The 22,685-nt window shown below is 36.7% G+C and overlaps 1 protein-coding gene and 1 non-coding gene across 12 annotated transcripts in view; one reads left to right on the top strand and one right to left on the bottom strand.

Annotated features, from left to right (window-relative positions):
* The window catches only part of EIF4G3 (eukaryotic translation initiation factor 4 gamma 3), a 389,134-nt gene that overhangs the window by 311,576 nt on the left and 54,873 nt on the right, over positions 1-22,685 (top strand). For all 11 annotated transcript variants that reach the window (XM_068539095.1, XM_068539087.1, XM_068539094.1 and 8 more), the window contains one exon: positions 8,573-8,770. In XM_068539095.1, coding sequence (XP_068395196.1) covers positions 8,573-8,770 — 198 coding nt within the window. The remainder of the gene's footprint in view (positions 1-8,572; positions 8,771-22,685) is intronic.
* TRNAR-CCU (transfer RNA arginine (anticodon CCU)) lies at positions 3,688-3,760 on the bottom strand. Its single transcript has one exon. It is a non-coding gene; the product is annotated as a tRNA-Arg (tRNA).

The raw sequence follows: 22,685 nt of genomic DNA, 5'->3' as shown, positions 1-22,685 counted from the left end.
TATTCTTCAGTTTGTTAATATGGTGTATCACATTGATTGATTTGCATATATTGAAGAATCCTTGCATCCCTGGGATAAATCCCACTTGATGGTGGTGTATGATCCTTTTAATGTGTTGTTGGATTCTGTTTGCTAGTATTTTGTTGAGGATTTTTGCATCTCTATTCATCAGTGATATTGGTCTGTAATTTTCTTTTTTTGTAGTATCTTTGTCTGGTTTTGGTATCAGGGTGATGGTGGCCTCATAGAATGAGTTTGGGAGTGTTCCTTCCTCTGCAATTTTTTGGAAGAGTTTGAGAAGGATGGGTGTTAGCTCTTCTCTAAGTGTTTGATAGAATTCACTTGTGAAGCCATCTGGTCCTGGCCTTTTGTTTGTTGGAAGATTTTTAATCACAGTTTCAATTTCATTACTTGTGATTGGTCTGTTCATATTTTCTATTTCTTCCTGGTTCAGTCTTGGAAGGTTATGGTTATACCTTTCTAAGAACTTGTCCATTTCTTCCAGGTTGTCCATTTTATTGGCATAGAGTTGCTTGTAGTAGTCTCTTAGGATGCTTTGTATTTCTGCGGTGTCTGTTGTAACTTCTCCTTTTTCATTTCTAATTTTATTGATGTGAGTCCTCTCCCTCTTTTTCTTGATGAGTCTGGCTAATGGCTTATCAATTTTGTTTATCTTCTTAAAGAACCAGCTTTTAGTTTTATTGATCTTTGCTATTGTTTTGTTTGTTTCTATTTCATTTATTTCTGCTCGATCTTTATGATTTCTTTCCTTCTGCTAACTTAGCGTTTTGTTTGTTCTTCTTTCTCTAGTTGCTTTAGGTGTAATGTTAGATTGTTTATTTGAGATTTTTCTTATTTCTTGAGGTAGACATGTATAGCTATAAACTTCCCTCTTAGAACTGCTTTTGCTGCATCCCAAAGGTTTTGGATCATCGTGTTTTCATTGTCATTTGTCTCTAGGTATTTTTTGATTTCCTCTTTGATTTCTTTAGTGATCTCTTGGTTATTTAGTAATGTATTGTTTAGCCTCCATGTGTTTGTGTTTTTTACGTTTTTTTCCCTGTAATTGATTTCTGATCTCATAGTGTTGTGGTCAGAAAAAATGCTTGATATGATTTCAATTTTCTTAAATTTACTGAGGCTTGATTTGTGACATTCTCCAGATGTGATAGATGTGATCTATCCTGGAGAATGTTCCATGCGCACTTGAGAAGAACGTGTAATCTGCTGTTTTTGGATGGAATGTCCTACAAATATCAATTAAATCTATTTGGTCTGTTGTGTCATTTAAAGCTTGTGTTTCCTTATTAATTTTCTGTCTGGATGATCTGTCCATTGGTGTAAGTGAGGTGTTAAAGTCCCCCACTATTATTGTGTTACTGTCGATTTCCTCTTTTATAGCTGTTAGCAGTTGCCTTATGTATTGAGCTGCTCCTATGTTGGGTGCATATATATTTATAATTGTTATATCTTCTTCTTGGATTGATCCCTTGATCATTATGTAGTGTCCTTTGTTGTCTCTCGTAACATTCTTTATTTTAAAGTCTATTTTATCGGATATGAGTATTGCTGCTCCAGCTTTCTTTTGATTTCCATTTGCATGGAATATCTTTTTCCATCCCCTCACTTTCAGTCTGTATGTGTCCCTAGGTCTGAAGTGGGTCTCTTGTAGACCGCATATATATGGGTCTTGTTTTTGTATCCATTCAGCAAGCCTGTGTCTTTTGGTTGGAGCATTTAATCCATTCACATGTAAGGTAATTATCGATATGTATGTTCCTATGACCATCTTCTTAATTGTTTTGGGTTTGTTTTTGTAGGTCCTTTTCTTCTCTTGTGTTTCCCACTTAGAGAAGTTCCTTTAGCATTTATTGTAGAGCTGGTTTGGTGGTGCTGAATTCTCTTAGCTTTTGCTTGTCTGTAAAGCTTTTGATTTCTCCATCGAATCTGAATGAGATCCTTGCTGGGTAGAGTAATCTTGGTTGTAAGTTCTTCCCTTTCATCACTTTAAGTATATCGTGCCACTCCCTTCTGGGTTGTAGAGTTTCTGCTGAGAAATCAGCTGTTAACCTTATGGGAGTTCCCTTGTATGTTATTTGTCGTTTTTCCCTTGCTGCTTTCAATAATTTTTCTTTGTCTTTAATTTTTGCCAATTTGATTACTATGTGTCTCGGTGTGTTTCTCCTTGGGTTTATCACGTATGGGACTCTGCATTTCCTGGACTTGGGTGGCTATTTCCTTTCCCATGTTAGGGAAGTTTTTGACTATAATCTCTTCAAATATTTTCTCTGGTCCTTTCTCTCTCTCTTCTCCTTCTGGGACCCCTATAATGCGAATGTTGTTGCGTTTTATGTTGTCCCAGAGGTCTCTTAGGCTGTCTTCATTTCTTTTCATTGTTTTTTCTTTAGTCTGTTCTGCAGCAGTGAATTCCACCATTCTGTCTTCCAGGTCACTTCTCCGTTCTTCTGCCTCAGTTATTCTGCTATTGATTCCTTCTAGTGTAGTTTTCATTTCAGTTATTGTATTGTTCATCTCTGTTTGTTTGTTCTTTAATTCTTCTGGGTCTTTGTTAAACATTTCTTGCATCTTATAGATCTTTGCCTCCATTCCTTTTCCGAGGTCCTGGATCATCTTCACTATCATTATTCTCAGTTCTTTTTCTGGAAGGTTGCCTATCTCCACTTCATTTAGTTGTTTTCCTAGGGTTTTATCTTGTTCCTTCATCTGGTATATAGCCCTCTGCCTTTTCATCTTGTCTGTCTTTCTGTGAATGTGGTTTTTGTTCCACAGGCTGCAGGATTGTAGTTCTTGCTTCTGCTGCCTGCCCTCTGGTGGATGAGGCTATCTAACAGTGATCGCTATTCTGACCAAGTTCTCTCCATTATTAATGTCAGAAACAGAAGAATAATTATACTGACTTCGAGATGTCATTAATTAGCTAAGTGTTCTTTAGTGAATGGATAAAGCAAATACAGTGCAGGATTAATAGACTTCTTTTTCAGGGCCAGTACAACCTCGTTTTTCTTGACACTTTTTCTTCTTAATACAGAATATCTTTGCTTCATTCCCTCTCTTTTTTGTGTTTTTATTCTTCTTCTCTGCACAGGTAAACCCCATGTTGACCTGTTGCTCCTGCTACCTGTTATTCTATTTCTTCCCATTTGTCAAAACAACAGTTTTATTGTTGCCTCCACTTCCAGAAAACTCATTCACCCTGACTTTTGTTCCTACCACTGTATTTATAACAACATTATGAATGACCACCAGTGACCTTATTTTTCCTGTATCATAAGATTTAATCTTTTCCTTGAAACATTTCTAGGAAATCATTGCTAATGACGTGTCTAGACTACTTCCACATACATACACTGCTGTTGTGGTTCTACTGCTGGGGTTCCCTGCTTCATCTTTCTTCTCTTGATACAGTATTCCCACTGCTGCTGCCTGACTCATCTACCTGAGAGGCTGATTTTTATCTCTTCACTCTAGCTTTTAATCTATCATTTAAGTCCTATCATTTTCTCTCCCAACTAGTGCACACTAGTCTAGTCCTCTGATCTGTTTTGGTTTTTTTTAAATATTTATTTACTTATTATTTATTTGGTTGTGCTGGGTCTTAGTTGTGGCAGTTGGGCTCCTTAGTTGTGGCATGCAAACTCTTAGTTGCAGCATGCATGTGGGATCTAGTTCCCTGACCAGGGATCGAACCTGGGGCCCCTGCATTAGGAGCACAGAGTCTTAACCACTGCACCACCAGGGAAGTCCCTAGTCCTCTGATCTTTCCTTGTTGTTTTCTGTTCCTGAAATAGAAGAGCCTCAATAACAATTCCTTCCTAAAATATTTTCCCCTTCCTAAAATGTCTTTTCCCCCTCTTTTTCATTTAGCCAGCTTTTTCTGCCCTTCATAATCTGGCCCTATTCTCATTTCCTTCTAAAGGTATTTCCTGACTAACCCATTGCCTCTGACCTCTCTTGTACCTAAATGACTCACTTCTCTGGCTTCTAATCAATTTCATGCTTTGTTGTATCATTTCTCTTGTAACTTTCTTGTCTTTGCAGCTAAATTTTAATGGTTTTGATTACTGTGCCTTATGCTTCATTTGTACTTAATACAGAATTTTGGGAGCATCAAATAGATATTCAGTTATAATGAATAAATGATTTTCAGTCAATTTTTTGTTGTTTTTTGATGCTGGAGATTTCCTTTTTTTTTAATTGAGGTATAAATTGACATAGAACATTATATTAGTTTCAGGTGTACAACATAATGATTCAGTATTTGTATAAATATTGCAAAATGATCACCACAATTAGTCTAATTAACATGCATCATCATGCAGAATTACAAAATTTTTTTTCTTGTGATAAGAACTTTTCAAATATGCAACACTCTTAATTTTTTCTTGTTTTTTAAATTTTTATTGGAGTATAGGTGATTTACAATGTTGTGTTAGTTTCAGGTATACAGCAAAGTGAATCGGTTATATGTATACGTATATCCACTCTTTTTTAGATTCTTTTTCCATATAGGTCATTACAGAGTATTAAGTAGAGTTCCCTGTGCTGTACAGTAGGTCCTTATTAGTTATCTGTTTTATATATAATACTGTGTATATGTTAATCCCAATCTCCCAATTTATCCCTCCCTCCCCTTCCCCCCTGATAACCATAAATTTGTTTTCTATATCTGTGACTCTGTTTCTGGTTTGTAAATAAGTTCATTTGTACCTTTTGTTTTTTTTAGATTCCACATATAAGCCATATCATAGGATATTTGCAACACAGTATTTTTTTTTAATAAATTTATTTATTTATTTATTTTTGGCTGCAATGGGTCTTCACTGCTGTGTGAGAGCTTTCTCTGGTTGCAGCAAACGGTGGCTGCTCTTCATTGCGGTGCACAGGCTTCTCATTGTGGTGGCTTCTCTTGTTCCAGAGTGTGGGCTCTAGGCCTGCAGGCTTCAGTAGTTGTGGCACGTGGGCTCAGTAGTTGTGGCGCACAGGCGTAGCTGCTTCGTGGCATGTGGGATCTTCCTGGACCAGGGATCGACCTCACGTCCCCTGCATTGGCAGGTGGATTCTTTTTTTTTTTTTAATTTATTTATTATTTATTTATTATTTATTTTTGGCTGTGTTGGGTCCTCGTTTCTGTGCGAGGGCTTTCTCTAGTTGCGGCAAGTGGGGGCCACTCTTCATCGCGATGCGAGGGCCTCTCACTATCGCGGCCTCTCTTGTTGCGGAGCACAGGCTCCAGACACGCAGGCTCAGTAATTGTGGCTCACAGGCCTAGCTAGTTGCTCCACAGCATGTGGGATCTTCCCAGACCAGGGCTCGAACCCGTGTCCCCTGCATTGGCCGGCAGATTCTCAACCACTGCACCACCAGGGAAGCCCTGGCAGGTGGATTCTTAGGCACTTTGTCACCAGGGAAGTCCCGCAACAGAGTATTATGAACTGTAGTCAATTGCTATATGTTACTTCAATAAATGACCTTTTTATTATCCTGTTTTTATAAGCTTAAATTATCTTCTGATATATTTGAAGATCTGAAGGCTGGGTTTTGTTTTTATTTTATTTTGTTTTTATGTAAAGCACAGATTAAAGTTTTAGTCCTAAATGATACTGTCTCAGTTGATACAGGCAATTTAGAGAAGTGCAATGACTCCCCCGTCTCTAATAAACTTGAAAAAATTTTTTTTCTTTATAAAAGTGATACTGACTCATTGTTTAAAAAGTTGATAGTATAATTTTTTTTTAATTTATTTACTATCTTCTGCCTAGAGAAAACTGTTGACATAGGGGTACATATTCTAAAAATCCTAGTATTCAGATATAAATTATATAGGGATCAAACAAAACATTTTATAGGCCTTTTCAGGTTATTATATCATGATTTCATAGATTTTTACAACTTCATGTTTTTCCTGAGGTGTAATTTACGTTTAGTAAAATTTACTTTTTTGTGTATAATTTTGTAATTATCAACACACACACTCAGTCATATAACTACCACCACAATCAAGATACAGAACATTTCCATCAGCCCCCTGAAATTTTCATGTACTACTTTGTATTCATCCTCTCCCACCCATGCCCACCTCTGGCAGTCAGCCATGTGTTTGTCCCTATAATGTTGCCTTTTCCAGAATGTCATTTAAATGGAATCATTCTGAATAAAGCTTCTGTTACTCAGCATATACATTTGATATTCATCCATAATATTATGTGTATTATTAGGTTATTCTTTTTTATTACTGGATCAATTCACAGGGTAAACAGTTTCCAGGTTTTAGCAGTTATGAATAAAATTGCTATGAACATTCACATATAGGATTTGTGTGAACATATGTTTTTGTTTCTTTGGGGTAGATTCCTAGCTATGGGATCAGTGAGTTGTATGCTAAACATAGGTTTAAGTTTATTAGAAAATACCAAACTGTTTTCCAGGAGTTACTGGCAAGGCACGAGAGTTTCAATAATTCAGTCTTCACCAGCACTTACTATTTTCTGCTCTGTAAATTTTAACCATTCTGATGGATGTGTGATAATATCTCATTGTAGTTTTAATTTGCATTTCTCAAGTGACCAATATGTTGAATAAGCACATCTTTTCATGTGCTTCTTTGCCATTTGTGTATCTTCTTTGGTAAAATTTTGTTTATATCTTTTGGCCTGTTTCATTGGTTGTTGTGCTGTCTTATCATTGAGTTTTGAGAGGTTTTTTTTTTTTTTACTCTGGATATAAATCCTTTATCAAATGTGTATTTTGCAAAAATTTTCTCCCAGTCTGTGGTTTGTCTTTTCATTCTCTTAATAGTGTCTTTTGCCAAGTAGAAGTTTTTAACTTCGATGATGCTCAATTTATCAGTGTTTTCATTCATACATTGTGCTTTTGCTGTCTTACCTAAAAAATCTTTGCATACAAGAATAGAAAGCTTTGTCCTATGTTCTGTTCTAGAAGTTTTTAGTTTTGGGTTTCACATTTTGGTCTGTGATCCAGTTTTAGTTAATTTTTATGTTATATGCAAGGTGTGAATCAAGATTCTTTTTTTTTTTTTTTTTTTGCTTATGGATATTCAGTTGTTCCAGCACCATTTGTTGAAAAGACTATCCTTTCTCCATTGAATTTCCTTTGTACCTTTGCTGAAAATCAATTCATCACATATGTATGAATCTGTTTCTAGACTTTTCATTCTGTTCCAGTGATCTGTGTGTCTGTCCTCTGGCCAGTATCACACTGTCTATGCATAGTAGCTTCATGTATATAGTAAATGTTGAAATTAGGTTGTAGGAGTCTTCCACATTTTGTTATTTTTCAAAATTGTTAAGCTATTCTAGTTTTTCGTTTTTCCATTTAAATTGTAGAATCAGCTTCTTGATTTCTACTCCCCCGCCCACCCCCCCCAAAAAAAAACCCTGCTAGGATTTTTATTTCGGTTGTGTTAAATCTGTAGGTCTCTTCGGAGAAAACTGGCAACTTAACAATAATGAGTCTTGTAATACATGAACATGATATAGATCTCTATTTATTTTGGTCCTCCTTGATTTCTTTCATCAGTGGCTTGTACGTTTCATCACACAACTCCTATGAATATTTTGATAATTCTTATCTAAGTACTTCATGGTTTTGGTGCTGTTGTAGATTGTACTTTTAAAAAATGTAATTTCTAGTTGTTTGTTGCTAATACATAAAAATAAAATTGAGTTTTATATATTGACTTGTGTTCTACAAACCTACTAGACTCACTTATTAATTCTAGTGTCTCTTTTTATAGATTCCTTATGATTTTCTGTGGAGACAATCATATCATTTGTGAATAGGGAGTTTTATCTCTTCCTTTACAATCTGTATGGGCTGTAGTTCTTTTTCTTTGCATTATTCCACTGAATAGGACCTCCAGTAAGATTTTGAATAGGAATGGTGGGAACAGACATTTTTGCCTTGTTCCCAATCTTAGGGGGAAAGCATTCATTCTTTCACCATTAAGTAGGATTATCCATGGCCTTTTTCTAGTTAAGGAAGTTCACTTCTATTTCTGATTTGATGAGGGTTTCTATAACATCGTTTTAAAAGACTCCTGCCTACTATTTTATACCATAATTTGTGTTATACCATAATGTAGACAAATTCCTATTTTAAGACATTTAAGTTATTTGCTGTAAAGGGTTATTGATGGAAGTTATGATGGCTAAAACCTTTTTTTAACCTATCCTTAAATATGAATAAATTTCTGAAAGTATAATTGCTGGTTTAAAGGGCACTTCACAGTTTTAAGAGTTTCAGTACACATTGCCAAATTGCCCTTGGAAATGTACCAAATTATAGTCCCACCAGTGAAGTGGAAAACATACCTAGTTCCTTGAATTCTCATCCATAGTGAAAAAGAGGTGGTGTAAATTTTTACTAGATGTTAAAATAGATGGATTTAATTATTTCTATGACTAGTTCACAATCTTTGTTAATAATTTAGGAAATCGCACTTATAAATTATAAACAAAATATTAATCCTTATAGAAAGCATCATATTGTCACAGTTAATATAATGGTCTTTTCTTTTTTGTGGTCCTTCTAGGAACTTTTTAGAAAAGTTCGAAGTATCTTAAATAAATTGACACCACAGATGTTCAACCAACTGATGAAGCAAGTGTCAGGACTTACTGTTGACACAGAGGAGCGGCTGAAAGGAGTCATTGACCTGGTCTTTGAGAAGGCTATTGACGAACCCAGTTTCTCTGTGGCTTACGCAAACATGTGTCGATGTCTAGTAACGGTAAGAAGAGAGGAAGGAGTAAAACCAGAAATCTCCAAGAGGTATATTCTCCCCTCACTACACATTCTTCCCAGAGTGTTAATGGGGCAGAGTAAAGGGGAGAATATATTTTTAGTACTTTATATAATATCCTCATTGTATAAAAATAATCTTGCTTTTTAAAAATACCTACTCATCTCTGGAGGGAATATGGAGATGAGACTGAAATAGGCATGATATGGTCCCATGCAATATGAGGAAGATCAAGTAAGGTTTAAATTTGTACTGTGAAATTTTTGTCACGGACAACCAGTTTTTCCTGGGGTGTCATCTTATAGAAAAAAACAAATGCTTACATCTACATTTAGATTCAAAATTGAAAAACATTTTGATTCTAAGTCTAGCCTTGGTAAAAGTGATAGGGTAGTTGTGGTCATAAAGGTTTCAAACTGATGATACTGTCTTAGAAACTATTAGATTTCTTTCTCTTTACATTGTCCACAGCCTGTCAAATCTAGGGCAAGAAAGAATGGGAGACCAAAGAGCTTCTGGTTAGTGTTCATTGTCCTCTATTCTGCAGTCATAAAACTGCCATGTACCATCTGTGTTTTCTCTGCCTGTTACTGTTACCAAGGTACTTGTATCAGAAATGTGTGTCCTTTAACATTTGAGTTCTTTCTTAATTATCACAACTTATTGTCATTTTGCCTCACTATGAAAATTCAGAATTCCATCATTTTATACCAGTATTTTTGAGTACCTGTGTCAAAGGTAGGTATGTCTGTTGGGACTTGGAAAAGGTACATTTTCTGTCTTTAAGGGACTAAAAATCCATATTGGAAAAAAACAACATTAGCAAGAAAAAAATCACTTATAAGGTATTTTGTGATATTGCAGTGTGTTGATGTCTGAATGGATGGTTTAGCCTGAAAAATCAAGTTGAAGGAAAAAGAAATCACTATATTCGTGGGAGAATGACAAACTTTTCTGAAGCAAGTAGAGTTTGAGTTCAGCCTGGATGGAAGGGGGGTGAGGGGGTACAAGTATAGAGAAGGAAGAACGTATTCCATGCAGGCTCAAGTCTAAGGCAACAAGCATGGCATAATGATTCCAACCACTGACTTTGGAGTATCATAGTTCTAGGTTTAAAATTTTAAGTTTAAAATTTAAATTTGAATTCCAACTCTGCCATTTGCTGACTTTATAACCTCAAAATAGTTACATAACTTCTTTAAGCCTCATTTTTTAATCCATAAAATAAGATTAATTCATACAATTTAAGGTTATTATATTGATAAAATTAATTAAAATAAATGAGATTGCATATGTAACGTCCTAGCTCAGTATTTGACGTGTCGTAAGCCCTAAATGATTCAAAACTAAATTGGTGGTGGAAAAGATTGTGAAGATCTTAAAATGCTAGATATAGAATGAGGATGATTATAATAGCAGGAACCATCTATTTAGCGCCTACTAGGCTGTGCTATGGGTAGGTGGTTTACATTTGTCATTTTAACAGTTTTTATAACCCTGAAAGGTCAGTATTATTAGCCGCACTTTATTGAATAAGAAACTGAGGCTTAAAAAAGGGTAAATAACTTGCCCAAGGTCACATACCTAGTAAGTGGCAGTGCTAGAGCTCAAATCTAGGATTATTTAACTCCATCACTTGCCATATTGCCTTCTAACATACCACAGTTATCTGAAAGCAAACTGATTCTTCAGCTCATGCCTCTCATTTTCATTGTGACAGCCATGACATCATGTAGTCAGAAATTAGAACTAGGACTAGATCCCAGATCTTCTGGTTCATACTTTTGTGCTCTTTACCAATTTTTGAATTTAATGCTACAAACAATGAAGGGTTGTTAATTTTTTTTAAGAGAAGAATACTCTTGCTGATAATAACCCTTGAAAAGGCCTGGGCATAATACAAGTCAGTTTGGAATGGGAAGAATTCACAGATAAGCCAACCATTTATGGGACTTTTGTTATGATATACCCTCTTATAATACGATTTTTTAAACTATTGGATTTTTTTAGATTACAAAACAACCACCTATTGGAATAAGTCAAACAAAATAGGGATAAACACAGAGAAAGGTAATACTCCTCACTTGCAGCCCCAGCCAGTTAAGCTTCCTTTCTTTCCAAGGCGATCAACGTGAACGATTTGGTTGTACCCTTCCACAATTTTCTTTATAGTCATAAAATCATATAAAAATATATACATATGTGTAAAGAGGATATTTAAAATTTTCGCTTTAATTGAATTATATCATGGTTTTACATTTTGCTTTTTTTTCCACTTAGTATGTTTTGGGCATCCCGCTAGGTCATTACAGATAGATTTTACTCATACCTTTTTAGTAGTTGCATATTTCGCATTACACACACATACACACACACACACATAAAATTTTTCCATTCATTTTCCTCTCTTCTGCCCCCCGCCCCCACCCCATGTTGTTTCTAGTTTTTTGTTTTGAAGGTTTTTTTGTAACCGGAAGCAGCACTGCAATAAACAACTAAGAATATTTATTCTTACATGCTGGAGCTTTTACTTCTTTAGCGTAAGTTCCCCCAAAGTTATATCATATACCAAAGGATATATATGTTTTTACACTTTTTTTATTGTAGTATAACAGAAATACATGCAGTTTGGGAAAAGAAAAATTGCTTATTTGTAGTTTTTGTTAAATTAATGATGTAAATACTCTCTTAATGGTTAATTTTAAGCTACCAACAGTTTGACACTTGACTCACAAATTACTGTTTAATAATTGGCCCTCATGAACTAGGGTGAACCAGCTTTAGCACACCACTACAACATGTATACAGAAAAATGTACAAATCATTAGTTTATAGCTCATTCTATATCAGCAAAGTGAACACATCTACCACCCTGGTCAGTAAATATAATCATACCTTTCTTTCTTCCTTAAAGGTGACCACTGTCCTAACTTTTAACACCATAGCTAACTTACTTTTGAGATTTATTTTATTTTATTTAAGGGTGATTTATTTTACTTAAGGGTGGCAGTGGGAATAGTCATAGATTTCTAATACAAACCAAATACAAAAATCAAACAACCATAAGAATAATGAAAATCTAAATATGAAAAGCTAATCTTTTAGGAGAAAAATAAGGAGACTATCTTTATGAACTTTGAGTGGGGAAAAATTTCTTTGGCAAGAATCAAAATGAATATAAAGGAGAAAAATATCAAATTTGTTAAAATTTATAACCCTTGGTGCAGCAAATGATGCTGTAATAAAATAAAAAGATAAAGCCACAGCCTGGGAGAATCTATTTGGAATACATATAGCTACCAAAATATTAGAATCCAGAATTGAGGAGGGAAAAAAAGCAAATCAGTAAGAAAAAAAACCCAATTAAACAATGGACAATTCATAGAAATGAAAATCCGTTGGCTCATAAACTTAAGAAAAGATACTCAGTGTTATTCATTATTAGGGAAATGACAAGATAAAATACGGTTCTATGCAAGTCACATCCATGAGAGTGAGAAAAAAGAAACCATTTTGAAGTGTCGAGAAAGAGAATACAATCACTTTGGAGAGTAATTGGACAACAACAGTGAAGATGTTCATATACTATACCCCAGTAATTTCACTTCTTGGTATATACTCCAAAGAAATTTCCAGTTGTGCACTAGGAATCATATATTAGAATGTTTATTTATGTATTGATTTTAATAGTGAACAATAGGAAACAACTGTAAAAAGGCTAAAGAAGACAATAAGAATACACCACAATTTATTTGGTCAGTGGATTTGAATAGTAATACATACACGCAGTAGTTAAAATTAATGATGTAGGAATTCCCTGGTGGTCCAGTGGTTAGGACTTGGCACTTTCACTGCTCTGGCCCGGGTTCAGTTCCTGGTTAGGGAACTAAGATCCTGCAAGCCACATGGAGCAGCCAAAAAAAGAAAAACAAAAATTAATGATGTAGGGACTTCCCTGGTGGCGCACTGGTTAAGAATCCACCTGCCAACACAGGGGACACGAGTTTGATCCCTGGTCCAGGAAGATCCCACATGCTGCAGAGCAACTAAGCCCATGTGCCACAACTACTGAACCTGCGCTCTAGAGCCCTCAAGCCACAACTACTGAAGCCCACACACCTAGAGCCCATGCTCTGCAACAAGAGAAGCCACCTCAATGAGAAGTCCACACACCGCGACAAAGAGTAGCCGCTGCTCGCCGCAACTAGAGAAAGCCCGCGCAGCAACGAGGACCTAACGCAGCCGAAAATAAATGAAATAAATAAACTTAAAAAAAATTAATGATGTAATGCCAAGTGTATCAGCATAGATCAACCTGGAAAACCTTATTGCCGAATTAATAGTATGACACCATCTAACAAATATGCAAAATAAAATTATTAATTATTAAATATATATAATAAAATTATACAAATCGGAAATGAACACTAAACTCAAGGTAAGAGAAAGAAGGAAGTAGGATTAAGGTAAACTGTTGTGGCTTCTGGTATTGGCAGGTTAGGTGATTCAGAGCACCTTTCTATGGATAACAATTAGAAAAGCTGGTCACAATATTTTAAAAAATCTTAAACATATCAGAGAGCTAAAAGACAGTAAAGAATTTCTAAGATCCTAGAAAAGGTAGAAATCAGAAGAAAAGTGAAACATTTGGTAAAACCCCTAGAAGAGGCAATTAAAAGTCTTGAACAACTTCTTTTTCATAGACTTTCATTGGGTTACGGGCACAAAAGTTGGATGAAGGCCCACCAAAAGGAGTAGCAGAAGAGGCTCTAGTAAATCCTCCTATACTTTTGGTTGGGATCCCAAAGGACTGAATGCTTGGAACAAGGGTGAATCAGAAATTCACCCACTCTCGGGACTTCCCTGGTGGCGCAGTGGTTAAGAATCTGCCTGCCAATGCAGGGCACACGGGTTCGATCCCTGGTCTAGGAGGATCCCACATGCCATGGAGCAACTTAGCCTGTGCACCACAACTACTGAGCCTGCACTCTAGAGCCCGTGCGCCACAACTAATGAGCCCGTGAGCCACAACTACTGAAGCCCGTGTGCCTAGAGCCTATGCTTCACAACAAGAAAAGCCACCACAATCAGAAGCCCACGCACTGCAATGTAGAGTAGCTCCCGCTCACCGCAACTAGGGAAAGCCCTCATGCAGCAACAAAGACCCAACGCAGCCAAAAAATTTAAAAAAGGAAAGAAAGAAAGAAATTCACCCACTCTCACAGGGACTGTAGTTCAACATAAAATCGTCTCAATCCTTGAATTTGGATTATGGTGATTTCAGTGTTAGTGCCCCCTAGGTACCTGCAATAAGCAATCAAAAATTCTTTTGAGAGACTGTCATACTAGTCTTCAAATTATTTCTATGAACAGTTTTTCAAATAAACTGTCCAGCACCCAATTAAAGATAATTAGACACACAAGGAAAAAAGACAGTATGAATGAGAACCAGCAACAAGCAAATGCCCTACATTGGGACCCAGATACTGGCTTTATCAGGCACAGATGATAAATGAATATGCTTATGTTCAAGGTGTTAAAGATAGATTGAAAATTTCAATAGAGAATGAGAAAGTATAAAAAGGACCAAATAGAAAGTCCAAAACTGAATATTATAATAAAATTAAGAACTCAATGGATAGATTTAATAGCATATGAGACACAGATGAAGAAAAGAATTATGAACTAGAAGATAAGTCTATAGAATCCAGACTGAAGCACAGAGACCCCCCAAAAAAGGAAAATTACAGGGAGGGTAAAAGATGGTAAAATCAAAAGATTTCCTACAAACCCCAAGCATGATTTTTTTTTTTTTAGAGGGTGAAAATAAAGGAAAGCTTTTACAACTAGTCATAGTAAAGCTAATTACAAGAAGAAAAAGATAGTAAAGAGAACAATAATTTGCAAGTTTCGTAGAACACAAAAGTCACCATATACAAATGAAAAGATTGGTAAATCAGACTACATTAAAATTAGCATTTTTCATCAAAAGGTGTCACACTGTTAAGTGAAAATGCAAGCCACATGTTAGGAGAAGATAATTGCAACACAAAAATCCAATTAAGGACTTATATCAAAGTTTTTCTTAAAAAACTAATAGAAATCAATAAGAAAATAACTCAGTTTTTGAAATAGACAAGAGACACAAACACTTCATCAAAGAGGTTATCCAAATGACCAATAAATGTGAGAAAATTAATCAACTAGATAAAAAGCCACATAGTAACACCAGATTGCTGAATTTACCAGATGTTTGCAAATATGTGAAGCAACCAGAACTCTCAAACACTGCCAGTGGGAATATAAATTGTAACAGCCACTTTGGAAAAGAGGTGAGCATTATCTACAAAAGCTGAAGTTATTTTTTCTGCTATAACCAGCATTTCCATTCTTAAGTATCAATATATACCCAGCTGATAAACATACATTTCTTATGTGCCAAGAAACATATACAAAAATGTTTGTGTCATTATTCGTAATGGATCAAAACTTGAAACTGCCCATCAACAGTAAAATGGATAAATTGTTGCATGTTCATACTAGGACAGTCAACCCAAACTATAACTATGCACGCATGGATCTAATAAGAAAAAGCTTTAGCAGAAGAAGCCAGACCCAAAAGAATATATACTATGTGATTTGTTTATTTAAAGTTCAAAAATGAAACAATGGTTTCATGGTGTTTGGGGATGCATATCTAGATGGTAAAACAAAAGCAAGAAAGTGTTTATTATAAAAGTATAGGGTAATGGGATTAACTGTGGAGGCTGGAAGGTGGTAGTGCTTTGAAAGGAGAATTTAAGTGAGGCTCTGGGAGGCTTTCAGTGTTCATTAAGCTAAACCTTAAAAGAAAAAAAAAAAAAGAACAAGCAATAGAGTGAAAAATAAAAAAGTACTCTGGGCCCTTGAACTTTAATGTTTAGTTTCTTAAAAATAAAAGATCTAAAGTAAATATGGCGAGACTTCCATGGTGGCGCAGTGGTTAAGACTCCGCACTCCCAATGCAGGGGGCCTGGGTTTGATCCCTGGTCAGGGAACTAGATCCCACATCCATGCCTCAACTAAGGAGCCACAGGTAAGGAGCCTGCCTGCCGCAACTAAGACCCGTTGCAACCAAATAAATAAATAAAATAAGTATGGCAAAATACTAAGTTTTAGCAAAGTTTAGTGATGAATACATGAATGTGTGCTCTTTTATTTTAAGGGAAGAAATGGAGTTAAGCTGATTATTTTCAGATGGCATGTCTATGGGCCAGTGTTGTCCAAAGTTGAAATGGTAGTATATGTTTCACTAATGCCAGCTTAAGCAGATTTTTTTCCTTTAAGTTTCTGTTTCCTGTGCTGATGTTTCCTGTGAAATCAAACAAGAAGGATCTACTCTCTGCGAAGTTTTCCAAACCTTCTTGACCACAGGCAGTTTGGTTTGTTTTTTTTTAAAAAACATAATTATTAGTTTGATAAACAGTACCTCCCAATAGAATGAGAGAAATTGAAGACAGTGAATTAAAAAATTAAGATATTACCCAGGGGAGGTGTTCTTTTTCTATCCATCATATTCATTAAGTTATTTAAGTAAATTCTTTGTCCTTATCAATATATTTTACTAAGACACAACCACAGGTCAAATTGCAAGGTCTTTGGCCTGATTCATAGTTGTAAGAAATGTATAGACCTATGCCACTTTCATGGATTATCCATGTTGGTCATTTGAAGTAATGGAATCTAGTTATAGTTGCCCACATAATCATAATTATGGTCCTAAGTAGCAGTAGGGAGAGTAACAAGTAGTGGGAATCATAGCAATATTTTTTTGAGATGTGTGCTAAAATTGTTACATCTAACTCATTTAATCCTCACGACCATTTTATTATCCCTATGTTATGAAAGTTAGAAAATTGCCTAAGTAGAAATTTTATACATATAGAGGTTTCAAATGTTAAATGATAGAACCCTAGCCCAAACAATGGCCTATATCAGTGGTTTTCAACTCTCAGGGGTGGTTTTGTTCTGACCTTGGGCAATGTATGGAGACATTTTTGGTTATGGCTACTGGCATATTAGTGGGTAAAGGCCCAGGATGCTACTAAACATCCTACAGTGCACAAGACAGCCCCCCTACAACAAAGAATTGTCCAACCCAAAATGTTAATGGTGTCGAGGTTGAAAACCTGGTCTAGATTGTTGAGATTTTAAGATTTAAGAGAATACTTGTTTTCATTGTTCAGAGCTGGGTTGTTTTGTTTTGTTTCGGCCGCGCTGCACAGCTTGTGGGATTTAGTTCCCTGACCAGGGACTGAACGCCCAGCCTCGGCAGTGAAAGTGTGGAGTCCTAACCACTGGACCACCAGGGAAGTCCCTCAGAGTAGTTTTTAAACCTTTTTTCTGCGTCTTTCTCGTTCACCTGGATCACACACCTCCATTTAAAACCTCCTTTGTTACTTTTTTTTTTAAATTTAATTTTATTTATTTATTTATGGCTGTGTTGGGTCTTCGTTTCTGTGCGAGGGCTTTCCCTACTTGTGGCAAGTGGGGGCCACTCTTCATCGCGGTGCGCGGCCTCTCTTGTTGTGGAGCACAGGCTCCAGACGCGCAGGCTCAGTAATTGTGGCTCACGGGCCCAGCTGCTCTGCGGCATGTGGGATCTTCCCAGACCAGGGCTCGAATCCGTGTCCCCTGCATTGGCAGGCAGATTCTCAACCACTGCGCCACCAGGGAAGCCCCTCCTTTGTTACTTAGCGGTGATTATCTAGGGGAGGGCTTGAGAATACAATTATATTGTGTGTCTGTTTTCCACGACATATTAAAGGGTAGGCTTTTAAGAAAGGAATTCTTTAGATTTACAGAGGAAATTGATATAATAGTTTTGGCTTTACCAAGTTACTCTGCATATGCCATATTTATTATGTACACAGACACACTTATTTAGACATATACGCAGCTGCCTGCCTCTACCAAGCTCTGCTGAGTGAAACTTCTGGCACATATGGCTTAAGGGCATCATAAGAGATAGTAACCCGTGCCTCTGGAGTATGCTGCTGCTTCTCTAGTTCAACTAGGAATGACTGAAGAGACCTGCAAGACCTCCTTCACAAACTGCGGGGCATTTAACTAGAACTCAGTACTCCTCTTAGGAGTACTGAATCGAGTGGCCAGTGAAGAAGAGTAGACAAGAGAAATTGCTATCCTGTATCTAAATCTGTGCTTAAATAAAATTTTAAATTGGGTTATTAGTCATTTTGAGATGCTTTTGTTTTAATCAAAATTTAAAGAAAACCCCCATCTCAGAACTCCATTAGAACGTAAGTTCCTAAGGGCAGGGACTTTTTCTAGGTTTTTCCACTGCTAAATTCCTAGTGCCTAGAATGGTTCCTGGCGCATAATAGACCCTCAGACATACGTCTTGAGTGAGTGGGTAGATGCATGAATGAAAGAATAACTAACAACTTTTTATTGTATTACTTAAGACCGTACTTTTGTTACTTTTTATCTCTGCTGTGGCAGGCATGCATACCTCAGCTATAGAGAGTGGCACTAAGGGTATATTTTTGAGCATTCTGTGTCCTGTTATACCACATCCAGGACTTTTAATGTTGCCACTTTTTAAGTGCTTTAAAGCAAGATGTGAAAAGAAGGATAGGACTGATTATAGGAAGAGACACTAAGAGAACAAGGGAGACACAATTAAATCTCTTCAGAAATAAAGCCTGGAATTACAGACATGAAAAGTTGGCCTCAGGCAACAGCAAGTGGCTGGAGTCAACTGGAGGAGGAAGGATGTGCAACTTACCTGAGGAGAGATGAAAAACGTTTTGAAGAAAAGATTGATGAGAATTGACTTACCCTTTCATAACTTGACCACTCCCTTTTCAATCTTGTGGGTATCCCTAAGCACTGTATACCTCTTCACATGTATCTAATAGAGCTGCATTTTGATAGATGTGTTCATAATACATACAGATTATGTTAAGTTCATTTTTAGGTGGGGATTTACTACGGTCAGGATATAACCACTGATAAATGATAGTATGTCACCATAGACCTATGAGTTATAGTCAGACAATTGATTTATTGCTGTTCACTTTGCATTTTAGAGTTAGTTTGGGGGTACCACTTGTTTATATTATACTAGTCATTCCAAATACTATACCTCAGACCAGAACATGCTTCGAGCAGAATAACTACTGGGCCATGAGTTACCACTAGCATCTTTATGTTCTGGGACAGCATTCAAAATCCTGAGCATGCTAAGCAAGGCCAGTACTTGTCCTTCTATTTTCTAGTTTCGTATTTGACTACTATAATTAACACACAGCTGATAGCCCTTGATGATTCTCAGGGAGTTTCATCCTTTTAAGGATAAGGAGTATCTACCCTCAACACTAACAAATATATTAGCAGTACAAATCCTATTGCTTGAAGAAAATGACTACCTGATGCTGACAGCATTCATATCCAAGATTGCTGGCTGACCGGTATGTGGACAGGTCTCATCACAATATGAGATGGACACTGTTAGTTTACAGTGTAATGTAATGTCACATGGTTAGTTTACTGTTGTGTGAAAATGAAAAGGTAGGTGCTCTCCAGCGAATCTAGCTTACCAAGCAGTCTTACTATAAAATATTCCCCCTTGACTCCCTCACTTCCTGAGAAATCATCTCCCAAACAACCCATTTGAAACACTTAGTATCTTAGTTTTGATCACGGACTACTGTTAGATGAAAATTATACTTGTTGGGATTTCCCTGGTGGCGCAGTGGTTAAGAATCTGCCTGCCAATGCAGGGGACACAGGTTCGATCCCTGGTCCGGGAAGATCCCACATGCCGCGGAGCAGCCAAGCCCGTGAGCCACAACTACTGAGCCCGCATGCCACAACTACTGAAGCCCGTGCTCTGCAACAAGAGAAGCCACCACAATGTGAAGCCTGTGCACCACGACGAAGAGTAGCCCCCGCTCACCACAACTAGAGAAAGCCTGCACGCAGCAACGAAGACTCAACGCAGCCAAAAAATAAATTTTAAAAAAAAAAACAAGAAAATTACAGTTGTTTAGAGAGATCTTTTTCTCACTTTTGCATGTCACCTTTCATTTTTGCTATTATCCACAATCACACCTTCAAGCATCTACCTTGTCTACTGTTACAGACTGGATGTTTGTCTCCCTCTAAATTCATATGTTGAAGCCCTAACCCTCAGTGTGATGGTGTTAGGAGGCAGGGCCTTTGGGAGGTAATTAGCTTTAGATGAGGTCATAAGGGTGGGGCCCCATGATGGAATTAGTGCCTTTATAAGAAGACGAAGAGGCACTAGAACTTCTTTTTGGACACATGAGGATAGAGGAGAAGGCAGATGTCTGTAAACCAGGAAGAGGGTCCTTCTTCCCCAAGAACCAAATCTGCTGGCACCTTGATCTTGGACTTCCAGCCTCCAAAACTGTGAGAAATAAATGTCTGTCGTTTAAGCCACCAGTCTATGGTATTGGGTTGGTCAAAATTTTTCGCTCGCGTTTTTTTCCTTAAGATGTTCCAGAAAAACCAGAACGAACTTTTTGGCTGAACCAATATTTTGTTATAGCAGTCCTACCAGACTAAGACACCCACTCTTCATGTTCTGTTCTAACTAACCAATTTTACTGAGTCTCCTGACCAACATCCAGCTGACAACACATGCTGACTTAATAATGTCATAATCCTGTTGAACTTATCATCTCTTAAGAAGAAAAAAGTTACCATGCATCACAATTCTCAGAGGATATATCCTCCCTGGCCTATTTCCATATTTCCACAGCCCTGTTAACCATCCCCAGAGGACCTTAAGATCAAGTTCCAAAACAAGTCTTAAGGGGTTGTGTAGCTAGACATTCATTCATTTGGAGACAAATGTACTTGCAGATTTGTGGCCATTCTGCTGATTGTTTGATTTTAATACTTCCATGTGAATATATCTAAAAAGCTTATGCACAATCACATGTTCTTTATGTCCTATACATGTGAAATGTCCCATGACCATCGTTTTGGGATAGCAGATGTTCAATTCTCTTGCCTTTTGTGGTTCTCTCCCTAATTGCTTTGTGAGCTAACTAAAATACTTTCTTTGATATTTATGTTATTAGAATATAGATTTCTCTTAATTTTTACTTACAAACATGTCAAATACAGCTCCAAGTTTAAATATAGCTATATTAGTTTATTGTACTCTTAATTATGTTCTAGGCACTATTATTTGTTTTACTTAGACTATCTCATTTAATCCTTCAAACAATCCTAAGAGATAGATGTTATCCCCATATTAGAAAGAAACAGAAGTTTGGTGAAGCTAATTAATTTGGCCAAAGTCACATGGCAGAGCTGGGGTTATGACTATCTCCAAAGCTCCTGTTTCAACAGCTACTTTATGATGTCCCTCAATCTGTAATCACTGGAATGCCTCCTTTTGCAGATGAAGGGACTAAGGCTTAATGAGGTAACTTGCTCACATTTACATACTGATTAGGTATAGAGCTGGGATCCAAATCCTGATTTTATGACTCAAGATTCCAGTGCTCTTTCACTTTCAGTGTTCACCATACCCCAGGTAAACTTTATTCTTTGTGACTTATAAAGTGTTTCCCCCAAACCTGTTTCACTGGATGCTTAAAGCTGCACTCTAGGTTAGACACAGGGATTGTGCCTCCCTTGTTTTTAGATGATGAAACGAACTTGGGTTAAAAGAATTGCCTTTGTTTAAAATCAGGTGAGCGAATCTTTTGATCTTTAACCCAACACTTTCAACATAGCCTTCCCTACATAAAAGGTGTAAAAGGCAAAGCTTTTTATACATTTTGTGTAGGGAAATTCTCCTTTGCCTTATGCCATTTCTATTTGTTCCTATAAACCAACATATCACAAGTTGTATTTATTTAACCTTTCTGACTCATTTTAATTCTGGTCCCTCTCACCATAAGACAGTGGCTTGAATTTTCATATTATCCACATTTTTCTCATTTTCTACACAGTAAATCCATAATGCAGTAAACATCTCATTATGGCCCAGGTGATTTTTATCATATCACTCTATTATGTTCTTAGTGTTAATATAGATAATGGTGGTGAATATGCCAGGAAGTTGGATAGGAGCTTTTGACTGGTTTACTTGTGTTCCTATACAGGAGCAAATTGGATATAACTGCTGATTTTTAGAACCTTCAGTCTATTCTGGAAGCTTATGTCATGTTGGTGCTCTGTTATATATAACCTTGCTTGTAGATATGCTTCTTGTAGTGCACTGTTGTTGTATATTCTGGGTTGTATATAGTAAGAGTCTACTTTGGGCTTTTACTTTGAAAAAAACCTTTGCTTTTGTGTAGTATTTCTTTTCTTTAAGGCTGATTAACACCTACTCTTGTGTGATCGTAGAATAGGCCTGACTTTGAAGTGACTTGTAGTCACTAGCATTTGAATGGCCTGAATTTGGAGATAGGGACATGCTTTTCTATGGTTGTCTAAAAAGTATTTGATCATCTTCTCCTCTTTCTAAGTTAATGTTTCTTGCTGAAAAGAAAGTATAATGAAACACTTGACCCTAGGTTGGTAAGAACTGGACTTGTTGAATGGTCTTTCATATCCATTGGGAATATATTGGAGAGTGTGCCATCAGTTCTGGCACAAATATATTGTACTATAGTATCGTAGTCCTCAGTCCTCAAGTTTCTAGCCATTCAGCCTTGATCAGTAGTTGTCCAAGTCCATTCTGGTTGATAACTCTTTTGTGAGTATGAATACAACACGTCCCATTTTTTACCAATTTCTCCCACTAAATCTAGGGTGAAGACCATGCATTTCAGAACTTTGGGAGCCACTGTGATTCTAGAAAAACCATTTTGCCATGTGAAGCAATGACTGTTCAAAATGGTACTCAGGGGAT

The sequence above is a fragment of the Eschrichtius robustus genome, chromosome 3 (assembly GCF_028021215.1).
Source record: "Eschrichtius robustus isolate mEscRob2 chromosome 3, mEscRob2.pri, whole genome shotgun sequence".
Lineage (NCBI taxonomy): Eukaryota > Metazoa > Chordata > Mammalia > Artiodactyla > Eschrichtiidae > Eschrichtius > Eschrichtius robustus.
The sequence above is the reverse complement of the archived record's forward strand: the minus strand, read 5'-3'. Positions and strand labels throughout refer to the sequence as shown.